Source organism: Mustela erminea, chromosome 6 (genome assembly GCF_009829155.1).
Source record: "Mustela erminea isolate mMusErm1 chromosome 6, mMusErm1.Pri, whole genome shotgun sequence".
NCBI lineage: Eukaryota > Metazoa > Chordata > Mammalia > Carnivora > Mustelidae > Mustela > Mustela erminea.
In genome coordinates, this window is record NC_045619.1 from 38,229,132 (window position 1) to 38,242,846 (window position 13,715).

General features: G+C 35.0%; 1 protein-coding gene across 2 annotated transcripts in view; it reads right to left on the reverse strand.

Moving 5' to 3' along the window:
* PTPRQ (protein tyrosine phosphatase receptor type Q) overlaps nt 1-13,715 on the reverse strand; it is a 218,386-nt gene that overhangs the window by 192,035 nt on the left and 12,636 nt on the right. Inside the window, exons 3-6 of one of the 2 annotated variants that reach the window (XM_032346908.1) lie at nt 10,232-10,397; nt 8,615-8,875; nt 1,417-1,577; nt 484-595 (exon numbers count right to left, since the gene is read on the reverse strand). In XM_032346908.1, the coding sequence (XP_032202799.1) occupies nt 484-595; nt 1,417-1,577; nt 8,615-8,875; nt 10,232-10,397 (700 nt within the window). Of the gene's footprint in view, nt 1-483; nt 596-951; nt 1,069-1,416; nt 1,578-8,614; nt 8,876-10,231; nt 10,398-13,715 lie in introns of those variants that run through there. The other variant, XM_032346909.1, reaches the window with a different exon arrangement.

Consider the following 13,715-nt stretch of genomic DNA (forward strand, 5'->3'; position numbering starts at 1 on the left):
TAATGCTTTGGGGAATACCAGAAACATTCTTTTATAAGAATGTAAAAAATGGAATGCTACTACATACATGCCAAATACACTTTTGATGCCAGATCATTTTTAAAAGAAACTTATTTGTGCAAAGCTTACACATAAAACTAAGAAAGCCAGAACACAGTCTTACAAACTTAATTATTCTTCCTGAATAAGAGTACTGAGTCTATTTTCATGGCTCTGTATTATTTAAATATTACCATTAACGGTCTCTCTGGTCAATTTCACAAACAAGTATAATTATCTTTACTCTGAAAGTCAAGAAAGCTAAAGAAGCAGTAGGACACAGGACCTAAACAGATCACTTTCTTAAGTTTCCATTATGCTTTAATTACTAACCTGTTTTCATGTATATAAGGCTCATAGTGCTAAGCTAAGTATTTCCATCCAATAGACTAACTGCAAATACTTCATAAAAAGTACTTCATAAAAGAAGGAACATATACTTACTTGTTACATTGGTTGTCACTGTTCTACTAACAGGTGAGCTGTATGTTGTAGCAGAAATAGTAGAGATGGTTACATCGTACCTAGTTCCAGGAACAGCTTTGGAAACATCAACCTGGAACACCAAAACCAAATAATTGCATTAAAACTCTTTCTGGAAAACAAGAACGCTAAAACAATAAATCCATCACAACAATAACAGAATAAAGTTAACATCTCACCCTATAAACTCTGCACTGTTTAAAATATTCCAAGTTCCATATTATTGTAAAATATAATAAATTTGTTCTATCACATAACTATTTACCAAGTAACAGATAATAAAAACTTACAAAGCATACAGTGTTATCAAAAACGAAATCAGTACTTCAATCCCTCTTGTTTGTTGTCACAAGAAACAACTATTTAAGAGTCTTAAGAAATCTACAACCCATTACTTAACCCTGGTTTTTAAGAGTATGTATGAAATACCTGTGTCTCTGAAGCTCCAATAAAAAGTAAAAGAAAAATGATAAGAAAATCCATCATTATTACATTTTTCAGGCAGTGGAATCACATTGATGGCTCTAGAGAGAAATGTTGCCTGCATTAATGATTTAAAGACAGATCCTCCTGGCAAGTACACAATTAATGAGCCTGGATTACTCAATAGCTCTGCCCTTTCTTTGTTAAACTATTCATGAACCCTTGGATGGCTGGCTGTAGGTTCAGGGTAAGACTTAAGAAAAAAGGCATAGACGTTGCTAAGGTAACAGTCCACCCATGCTGAAACTTACACTCATCAACTCAGCATCAGTGTTTTTGTCTTCATTTTATGCTTTTAAAAACTCTCAAAGGAGTAAGTGTTCATGGTGTATGAGTTTCATAAAGAACTTTCCTATGAGGATCAAATATAAATACAAGTTGGCTCGGCAAGTATGATAATAAAAACTATACCTGATACTCTTCACCTCCAAGATCTTTGATAGTAACAAAGCCGCTGTCAGGAACAAGATCCACATTAAACCTTTCCACATGGCCAGAGGGCAGGCTCCAGTAGAGAGAAAAGGACTGTGTGGAAATATTGAAGGCTTTAAGTTTCTCGGGTTTTTCCGGTTCTGATATTGAAAAATAGAGGTTTGAAATTAGAGTTATTCTCCTAAATATTCAAAAGAAAAAATGAAAATCAACAATCTGTCAGATTTCAATATAATCACATTGCTAAAAGGCACCGAATCCTCTAAATTATCTCTGATCACACAAAAGTGTTAGGCATCTAAATCTTTAATAATAAATATTTTTAAGTATAATTATCAGAAATAATATATCAATTAATGTATCTGTTTCTGGGATATTCTTTACCTGCTAAAATCTGCTGGTTGCCCAAATTGTTTTATAAACCTTAAGCTCTAATTGAAAACTTGAATCATTTTAAGCAAATTATTTAAATCCAAACTATTGATCCAATTAACTGGATATTTTATAAAGCAGAAGATAATTGGAAAAAATATAACTAACATCTGCCAAATTTTTTTAAAGGGTGAGCATTTCTGATGAATATTTAGTCAGGTGTCTCCTTAAAAGAAAAGCTTTTTTCATGTAGGAAGTGAAATACAATAGCTTCTCAACAATAAGTATTAATAGTTCTAGCCACTTCAACCATATTTTTCTACTTTTATTTCCACTGTTCCCAGAGTCTTGTTTATGCTGCCTGTACCTCCTTGAAGGGAGTTTTCTACGTAAGGTTCTTCTGATTGGTTGCCAATGAGTCAGATTTTCACTCTCCCTTATCTTTAGTGCAGATTCCAGACAAACAATATAGGGGGAGGAAGAGAGATTATGAAGCCAAGCATGCCAAAAACATACCTGATAAAGACAAATTTAATACCACTCCCAGAAGAAAGGACTGTGGAATTAAATATTTAACTCTGCTTATCATTTTAAAGCCATCTATCAGAGATGATTTTAAATGAATATAATAAAAAATGAAATATATATTTTCTAACAAAACTGATAGGTCACATGATATAAAATAGAAACCTTAACAGGTCAATTTCTCACATTGGGGCAGGTGAGAGATACTTTTAGAGTAGTCTTTCTTTATCTTCTTTTAAAAGTTTTTTTTAAGGCTTATAATGCTTTCCTGGTAACTGGCCTTGGTATTGACCAGTTAATTTCCACAATGACATTCAAAGACACAATAAACATTCTCTCAGCATCATCTCCAAATTGTCCATGTAGGGAAAACTATAGTTTTATAATAACTCTTTAGAATATGAAAGCCAAGGTAAAAAGATCAGAGGAATACCAGTTTGTATGGGTAGAATTCCTTTATTATGCATAGCTGCTGCTGGCATTTTTCCTGGATCATTCTGAACATAGACCTATGTCCTCCGTATTCCCAAGCTTGAGAGAAAAGAGCTTGGTTCTTCTCACCAACTCATAGTAAAATAGACAAAAATCCAACATGACAAAAATCCAACCAGTTAGTACTCACGCTTACTGATTTATGTGAGGACTAATACTTTTTATTTCCAAGTTCCTAGAAAGTAACAAATATCCATGAAATCTTAGTCAAGAAACTGGAAAAGGACCTGGAATGAAACTTTGGAAGAAGAAAAAAGATAGGGGAAGTAAAGGTCTGCTTACTGGGATGGTGATGAGATAGGATATAGTTTCCTAGTCTGTGGGTTAAGATTACACACTGAAGGAGGGTTGGCTAAGGATAAAGCATGTCTCACCAAGAAAAGGAAGAATGTATTTGTCTGGAAACCTGCCGATCTGATTGAGAGAGAAGACTGGAAGCTTCCACACAGTTTGGTAAAGACTTTTCAAGCAGAATTAATAGAAGCCCTGGAAGTGGACAGAATTTAGTGTAAGTGAGAAAGGCCAACCTGAGTTTCTGGAATCAAGTAAGAAAGAGAAAGTCTGATGATCATGCTGGCTATCATAAAGATGTTACCTTCCCCTCCACCTTAAATGCAATGGAAACCTGGAGAATTTGAAGAAATCAATGTGACTTTTTAAAATTATTATTTTAAAAGATTAGCTTGAAATAGTATATGAAAAACATGAGACTTGGAGAGAAGTGAAAATGGCAATGGGAGGGCAATTAGTAGGATACTGTGGTAGTCTGGACAGAGAGACAGGAGGCTTGCCCTCAGAAAAAAGTAGTGGAGATGGAGCAACACTTATGTCATTGTGGAAGAGTGCACAGTCCTGAATATGAGCTGGAAGATTCAATTAACTGAAAGTAAATGCTGTAATAAATACATGATTTGTACCTCATGGAATGTAATCTCTCAAAAGGCAGGAAAATGTGAAGCGAAACTATTACTCTCAAATTGTTACTAACCAACAAAAATCAAATTGTGAGATGGATGTGTTTGGAGTTTTAAGAGAATATCACATTGTGTTCAATTTAATTAGGGATAGCAAACAGAATTCTAGGCATAGTTACATATTTTTTTTTCAGACTAAATTTCTTGAGCTAATCCTCAGAAACCTAAATCCTCAGAGTTTAAAAGATGTTCTATGATTCATCCACTTTGTCAATAACTTCTTTGTTTAAGTTAAACAGCTTTCTTTATTGTGGGATATCTCAGAGACTTAAATATGCTTAACTGTCTCTTGATTCTATAAAGCAGCAGTGTCCAAAAAATATAATGTGAGCCACATGAACAGGGTAAAAAGAAACATGTAAAATTAACCCAATAATACATTTTATTTAAGCCAATATATCAAAAACATCATTTCACATTTAGTCAATGTAACATTGTTAATGAGCCAGTTCCCTGTATTTCATATTGTCTTTGAAATCCTATATCTTTCACACTTATCGCCCAGCTGAATTTGGACTGGTCATGTCTTAAAACTCAATAGTCACAGATTGCTTATCACTCTATATTGGACAGTATAGCTTTAAAGAATCTCTCAACTTTTCCCCTTAGTGTTTTGGTAAGTTTACCTAAACTGCATTTTGAGAAACTAAAAAAAAAAAAAATAGCAACAATCTAATCTTATGATCAGTGTCTACAAAGAAAAAAAAAGTTCAAAAGAACTCGGCGGACCTCAAAAACAAAATTCTGGTACAAACTATGGTATATTATCCTTTAAGAAAGAGAGGAAGAGGAGACTCAAAATGGAAGAACAAGCTACATAAGCAACTCCTCAGAAGATTCTGACTCAAAGAGCACACTTACACAAAGTGAGAGGAAGATGTTACATACCTTGGAATACCCACAAAAAAGCTGCACATACTTATCAAAACACTATCAAGAAAACAAAAGCCAGCTATTTTAAAATCAAATGGGAAGACTTAAAAAGTTTCCACTACCATTATTATGAATTTTTATTTATACTTCCTATGTACCAACACTGTATAGAATAAGCTTGGCATATCCCATTTAAATCCTTCCATGACTAAATCATAAGCTGGGCACAATATATAGTATCATTGAGGAGATACTCATGCATAAGATGTGCAAAATTATCACTAATTGTACCAAGTTTATGATACCATCTGTCCTGGGCTAGCACTTTCACATGCTCTATGCAACAGTCATAACCATTCATAAGTACATACCATTATCATTGTCATTTAAGAAATGAGAAAACTAAGAAACAAAGAATTTAGGCAACTTCACCAAGGTCTCGAAGCTAATAGGCGAACTAGGTAGAGCCAGGATTTAGACCTAGAAGCAACAGCTTTGGAACTTAAGGTTCAATAATTAAGATAACTGCACCTCTCTAACCTATACTAAGTGGCTTACAAATAACAGCAGATCAAGAAATACCAAATAAATCAATACTTTATAGAGGATTCAAGCAACAGGGTGATCCATAGTTTTACTGTTAAGTCTAAGATTATTTGAAATGGTCCCCAATTTAAAGGGACTCCATCTAAGGCAACACATATTCATCAAGTGGCTATAGCTTTCTCCTATTTCAAAAATAGGTATAAATTATTAATAAAATAAGCATTCTCTAGTAAGTCAGCATCACCTTAGGTGCCGTAAGTCTAAACAAGGAATCATTTTTTAGTAACAGGCACTGGTCATGGGCCCTAGAACTGGTTTACTGGGTTTAAACCCTGGCTCTGCCACATAAGTAAGATTTTAGGCAAAATCCTTAACCCCTCTGTACCTCACTGGCTGCATCAATTTGGAGATAATAATACTGCTACTCTATACACTATTGTGAGAATAAAATAAGTTAATACATATAAAATGTCTAGAAGAGTGGCTTGAACATAGCAAGAGCTTAGTAAATGTAAGCCCTGACTAGTAGAAAACCATCACATTGCCTCTTTTACATTTCTTAATTTTAATCCCCTCCTCATGTCAACAGTGCTCTGCACACAATGCCCCCCCCCAACATTGTTCCATTATTACTACCCTGCGAAAAGCAGGGTGGCAGGATCTATTCCTGCTCCAGAGACACCCCCCGCCCCGCCCCGCTCCCACCCCGGGGAACCTAGATTGCCACCTTCTCTATTTCCCTTCCTTATCAACTCACTTCAAATCACTCCTCTCCTCTAACAGTGACTTCCATTACCCACCTATAGTCTCTCAAAACCATCTCCTATACCACACTGCGTTCAGATCATCAGGTTCCTATTTCATAAAGTGTTCTCTTTCATGAAAATGACCACTGACAGTCTATATTTTCCATAAAACTTTTCTGACATTGACATTATTTTGGTTACTTTACCAAATTCTTATTGAGCAAACTCTGTTCCATTTACTGCATAATCTTCTTTACCTGTACATCAGCAAAATATTTACCATGCTTTTTCTCAATCTTTGCTCAGTGATTTGATCTTTCCGTCCAACCACATACATCAGTGCTTACCATGGACCATTTGTGACTTTGCCAACTTCTGGATTTCTGGAAATGCAATGTGATTACCATGACACTATTATGTAGTGGGCAGAGGTCAGGGATGCAGCTAAACATCCTACAGTGCATAATACAGACCCACAAAAGAGGGAATCACCCAGCCCAAAATGTCAGTAGTACTGAGGTTTAGAAAATCTGCCACAGACTGAAAATTTTTGAATGGGTCCAGTTTTAATGTGTTTGATTGTATACTGTACTTGCTGTGACACTCTGAAGAAAAGACATTGAATACATGATTGAACAAATGTGTTCTTAAAGAAATAACAAAGATGTAGAGTATTTATATATAAATAATATTTAAAATGTACAAAGTAGGGGCCCCTGGGTGATTAGGTGGGTTAACCATCTGTCTTTGGCTTGGGTCATGATCTCAGGGTCCTGGGATTGAGCCCCATGAAGGGTTCCCTGCTCAGTGGGAAGTCTTCTTCTCTCTCTCTCTCCCTCTCCTTCTGCCCCTCCCCACCACTCATGTGCTCTCTCTCTCTCTCTCAAATAAATAAAACCTTTAAAAATTAAAAAATAAAATGAACAAAGTGTAATAGAATGTTTAAGAGTCATAGGAGTCTCAAAGATCATGTACTCCAAGTTATACTGAAACATAAAGCCAAAGATACTAGGTAACAAACAATAATAGTCAGTTAATAAGTATCAAATCCAGGAGTAAAGCTGATGAATGAATTCTAAACACATTGCTTGTTTTTCATTGTCACATACATATCACATTTAGGAAAACAATAGTGTATTTAGGACGCAGAATAATGACACTCCAAGGTGCCCACATGCTAACCCCTGAAGCCTTGTAATATGTTATGTTACATGGCAATAGGGGCTTTAGATGTAACTAGGATTATGGACTTTAAAACAGAGAAATCAACCTAGATTATTCAGGTAGGCCCAATCTAAACACACAGGCCCTTAAAAGTGGAAGGAAGAGCAGTCACATGTGATAGGGAAAAAAAAAAGGTAGGAGAGAGTTTAAGCATGGGTGCAATTCAACCTTCTTTCTTGGCTTTGGAGATGGAAGACGAGGATTACAAACCAAGGAATGAGGCTTCCTCTCGAGCTGGCATCAATTCTCGGCTGCCAGCAAGGACATGGTCAAGGAACTGAATTTTGCAAATAATCTAAATGAGCAAAGAACTGGGTTTCCTCTGGAACTTCTAAAAAGAACACAACCTTCCAAACACCTTGACTTTAGACTGGCAAGATCTGTGTTGAATGTATGACCTACAGAATTAGGACATAATAAATTTTTTTGTTGGTTCATGCCACTGAGCTTATGACAGTTTGTTATAACAGCAGTTAGAGGCAAATACTATGTATAAAAGCCACATCACAAATGTTCACAGACTGAGTTATCATTGCATGTCTGCTTTGGATTGTGTTGAATCCACAGTCTTAAAGATTGCTTAAGAACAATCTCATAAGCTATTGCTGTGACTGTGTTCTTTTTTCAAAAATTTAAAATATTGATAGGTTTCACAGCTTCATTTGGATTTTAAAATGATGCTTTGTTCAGAATATGATTTTGTTCACATATACAAACAACAAAATCTTACAATATTGAATTGCTTATTATTCCACAAATAGGCCATTTTTCATTTCATCTCCATAATTCTGCATAGGCTATTCCCTCTCTCTGTGAGTCTTCCCCCTCTCACACCCCACATGCCCTCTAGTCAAATTAAAAAATGCCTTACACTTTACAGTCATTACCAGGCTCAAAGAACCTTCTTGATCCCTGCCATGGAGCTAGTCTTTTCCTTTTCTATGCAACCAGAATAAGTTTGAATTTATTTCCATTGTGTCACCTATTAATTTGACTTATACTATACGTTACATTATGCTTCCATTCTTTACTACTCTCTGTACAATCTAAGACTATGCTTTTTCACGTGTATATCACCTCGTAGGACACAAAAAACAATGAGTAAGGTTTTAGGAGAATGGATGATCCCCAAATCATCCACCTACTTTCACTAGCTGGACCTCTAATTTGATGTGACATTCAAGTGTAGTATTAGTTACATTTCCTGAGCACTGACCATGCACCAGAAACTATTTAATCCAATTTGCATTTTACCTATATTCTTTCAAAAAATGCACAGACTATCCCAATAAAATGAGTATTTTACCCTCATTTTATAAAGTTTAAATTTTCAAATTAAAAAAAAATGCACTGAAATTCTATCTTGAACAATATAATATGTAACACAAATGTTAATTTTTAAAATATCAATAAGAATTTGTATACCTGTAACAACTCTGATAAATGTGCGAGGTCTCTCAACATTGCCTCTCACTCTATGTATGACGATGTTATGTATTCCACCAGGAGTCAGATCTGTAACTGTGTGTTCTGGAATAATTCTGCAAATAAAATGTTCGTCTGCAAATGTTCTGTTTGATATATAAATCTTGTACTGAGTGAAACTGGTCTCTGTTGGATTCCACATTAAATGTGCAGAAGTAGTATTCACAGCTTTTAATGTTAAGCCACATATCCTAGATGGTTCTATTGAAAAGGTAAATTATATATAAGTTAAAATCACGTACACACACACACACACACACACACACACACACACATATACACAAAGCAAAATGAATAATATAATTTAATCATCTAGGTACCAATCCTTAAATTTTTTCATGTATAACAGCTTCTATGTTCAGCTCTGCAAATAGAGAAACAGGACATTATATATATTTAGCTTCAATTTAAGTGACTCATTAATATCTTCCCTAGTTCCCAAATGTCTTTCCTTAATCAATCATAAGTCAAGTCACTAGTAATTCCTGTAGACTTGTGCCCCCTGAGTGCTTGTAACGGAAGTATCCTTACACCATATAATCCCAAATTTGTTAGCTACGACTAGCAGTTAGCTAGATATTGAATAAAGCCTGGGTGGTTCAGTCAGTTGAAGGATCTGACCCTTGATTTCAGCTCAGGTCACGACCTCAGGTTTTGAGATAAAGCTTTGTTAGGCTCCCTGCTAGGTATGGAGGCTGCTTGAGATTCTTTCTCTCCCTCTCCCTCTGTCCCTTCCACCTCATGCTTTCTACAAAGAAAAAAAGAAGAGAAAAGGGAAGGAAAGAAAAGGAAAAGGGAGAGGAAAGAGAAAGGAAAGGAAAGAGAGGGGAGGGGAAGGAAAGAAAGGGCAAGGCAAGGCAAGGCAGAAAGAAACGGAACAAGTCAGTCAGAGAGTGAACAAGGGTCAGAAGTAAGGGTAATTCGAATGTGGTTCTGGTTACATCAAAGCTTTTAGCATTCCTATATTGCTACATTTTTAATGCATTTGTCAAAGGAAGTAATGTTGTTTCTTGCACTACCAATTCATTTGCACTGAGAGGGGATCCTGTAGGCCTCACACACACTTTAGTAAGAATTATTGGTAAGATACCATTATTCCACCACATCCAAAATATTATGAAACTGATTAACAGTAAATTTACAAATATCAGGGAGGAAAAAATTTCTATCAAACCCCTTCCTCAGTAGAAAATGAATTGTGTTTATATTATTGTGGCGTACTATATACAGTGTTTGTGTATATACACAAACATATATGCATGTATGCACACATGTGTATTTCATATATGTGATAAATAATACACACACTTATATATACATGCTGGCTTCAGATTATTTAGAAAAAACTCTAGGTACTTCTCAATGCATTTAGTCATACAAAGATTTGCTTGTTGTTCATATAGTCTTTGAGAATTATCTTAACCATATTTTTATCGTCATAATTTTCCTTCATTATCAGGCTTTATGTTTTAAAATAGCTATATTTATGCTAAGCCAAAACACTTTAAGTTCTTATAAAACTATACGGCAAAGAATTTATTTATGATATAACCTTACTTGTAGCCACTTTCGTCATTACAGATACACTGTAATCTCTGCCTCTAACTGTCTTCATGTCCAACATGTAGTCCACCCCTGGAATCAAATTCTTTACTTTGGCTTTGTTGTCATCCACAATTATTTGAAATGTATTTTCCTTTTTAGATGTCATACAAAAGAATATCTAGAGAAAGAGAGAAATTTATGCTTTTGACTGTTAAAAAATAATTTACTTAGCACCAACTCTGTACCAGTCAAATTCACAGACATTAATACTGAAAAGAAGGGGTTGTGATTCTTCCTGTCTTCATCAAGGAGTAATTTGGGGCCAGTTGATTCTGAATAACTTAGTGAAGTTCACATAGTTAATAAGCATAATTGTCTGACTCAGAAGTTTATGTACTAAAACACAAAGTCTCAAATAGTTTTTAAATTTCATACACACACACACACATCCATGCATACATAGATATATATATATATACATATGTATATACAAATATATATAAATGAAGTATTTAAAATATGTATCTGTATACATATGTGTGTATATATGTATATATTCTGACTTATATGTGGATATGTGTATAATAGATGTACTGCATAATGAATTGGACTTTTCATGTTGTTCACCTGAAAACAAAAAAATATCACTCTCCCAACTCCACATAAGCAGAATACTAGAGGAGGAAAAAGCAGGAATCACTGGAGTCGCAAGTTTCTAACCTCGTAAAGAAGACCATGGCTTTTCCCTGGCTTCCCAAGGTATTGTAAACAGGGGGATTCTGCCCACCCCCCACACTGCAGGTAAATGAGACCAATGTGTATCTCTACTATAAATTGAGGGTGCCTACTAGAAAGAATGACATCTCCCACTTGGACATGTACTTAGCAGACCTGCTGCTCATGTTCCCAAGTGGTCAGAGAAAAAGGAAATTGATAAGAAAGAACATTGCAAAAAAAGAGCCATGGAACAATCTGTACACCCACTTCTGCCCTGACAAAGATGACAATGTCCTATGAATCAAGTACAAGCACATGGAGTAGTCAGCCTTAAACCATCTTCCCAATACTCCACTAGGAAAGCTGGCCCCTAGACAGAGACACTGGCAGCACAAACAGTGGGATATAATGTCAGGGTTAGAGACAGGGTTGAGAGGAGATGCAAAAGGTTGAGACTGAGCTGGGTCCATCATGTCAAGGAAATGGACAATGAGGACAAGTCCCAGGGCTCTCCAGAGCACTCACACATGTGCCTCAGGAGAGAAACAGGATTTGGAGGACTGCTAAATAAACTGGAATACATTCAGTGTTAGGGGAGTCAAACAAAAACAAAGCAGCAAGAGAGAGAACAACAAAAAGACACACCTGGGATAGAGAACGCCCTCCAGTGATTATTAAATGGATGCCTGACAAATGTGCTCCATGCCAGGCCATCTTCCATTGTGACCTGAGCCAATCGATTATTCATTAAAGCTCTGAGAACTGGCATTGCCTTTAGAAATTTTCAGTGGAATAACCTGATAGTTCTAATACCTTGAAGATTTATTGAGTCATTAAAAGCTGTAACAATCTTTACTCTTCTTCACTCTATATTTCGTGTTTGTAAAACAGAAAGATGTATCTAAATGAAAATAATGACATTAATTGTATAAATTATTTAAACATTATGATGCTTTAAAAAGCAATTGTTATGTGGTAGGAATCAGAGAAACAATTTTCCGAGGTAGACATGTTTTTCACTGTCTTGTGGGAAGAGTGTTTTGTTACTGAGAAAGATAATCATGAGGTCTGGATGCATATCATTGTTTATTGATTTATAAGGTGTCACTGACAATTACCTTGCTTGTCTGGCATATGGAAAGGCAGGAGGAGTGAGGAGAATGCTGAAGACTTCCAGGACAAAAAGGATGGTAGGAGAAGGTACTTTGTAATAACAGAATATAATCTTAATGGGGTGCTAAATTTGAACATACGAAGAGTTACATTAAGGCATTAATGAATGGAAAGAAAGAAAAGAAATAGTCTGTGGTGATCTCAGGTAAAATATATAAATTCTTAAAATCCAGTTTTAAGGATAGAGATTTGTTTCCCAAAGTATGGGGACTATGCATCTAACAAAAATCAATTGAAAAAAAATGTAATTCTGGCTTTATTTCTACTTTTAAAGCATAGTTTGAAGATCTGGGATGATTAATTTTAAATGATTAGGTAAATGATCCCAATTATGCAATTACACTGTGCTAAGCAAACAGGATACTGTTGCTTAATTCATTAAAATTTAACAAATAATCTCATTGGTTGAGAATGATTAGGATAGCCATTAGTAATATGACATAGTTGAAAAATAATATGAATCCTAAATATTAACGTGATTTCTCAGAATAAGTTTCATTTATTAGTATATACATAATTTACAGTCTCTGGGGAAAACGTGTTCATACAAAAATAGGAAAAATTAACTCTAAACTTATATCTTTCATCTGACAATAAATAATTTTATAGCCTCAGTTAACCCCAAAGAAAGATTTTTTTTTTTTTTTTGGCATTTGCCTTGAAAAATGAGAATTAGTACAGACAGGTAAGGGTAAAATAAAATGTGAACTTGTTACAATTAATATTAAAAATGTTTAGAATTTTCACCTATACTGAATATAAAAATGAATCAAATAATTTCAGAAAGAATAGGATTTTCAATGAATGATTTATAAGGAGGCTCCTATCATTGAATGACATTTAGAAATAACAAATAGAATGCTCACTCATGACCTTGTGAACCTGCTCATGTGGAATCATTTCTTTTCCATGAGTATGAAGCCTACTAAAAGTGCATCTCAAGTTTTACATTTTCCTGATACTGTATTCAGTATTGATATCTTCCCTCCATAATTATCCCAATCATATATGGGGAAACAATGTTATGTTTTAATTATTTATCAAATATTTATTGAGCTTCTTATTCAGGGTAAACATTAGTATAGGCACTAGGTATAATTGGGATAAAGAAGACAGAAAAGACATCTGATTGTAGGGAAGTTACTGTCTAGCAGGAGCACCTAACAACAAGCAAACTCAATAAATAAATGAATGAGATAACTCAGCTACATCAGGGAGCAGTTTTGTTTAGATCAAAGAGCAGTTTTGTTTAGATTACACAATCAGAAAAGGAGATGGGAAGATAATATTTGAGATTAGAATTTAGTAACAGGAAAAAGACAACCAAAACTGAAAGCAAGATATCCATGCAAAATGAATGTCAAGGGGAAAACCTTGAAATGAAGATGTTTTGGGCATGCTAGAGGAGTAGAAAGAAAGTCACATATGGTTGTGCCCATAGTAACTAAGTAGACAGGATAGTTAGATGAAGGTCCAATCACATAAGGTCTTGGAGACCACGGCAGGGAGTTTAGTTTTTATTTGAAGGGCAATGGAAATCTACCAGAAGATGGTAAAACAATGAAAGACACTGTTTTTAATAGCTCTCTCTTTCTCTGGCTGTTAT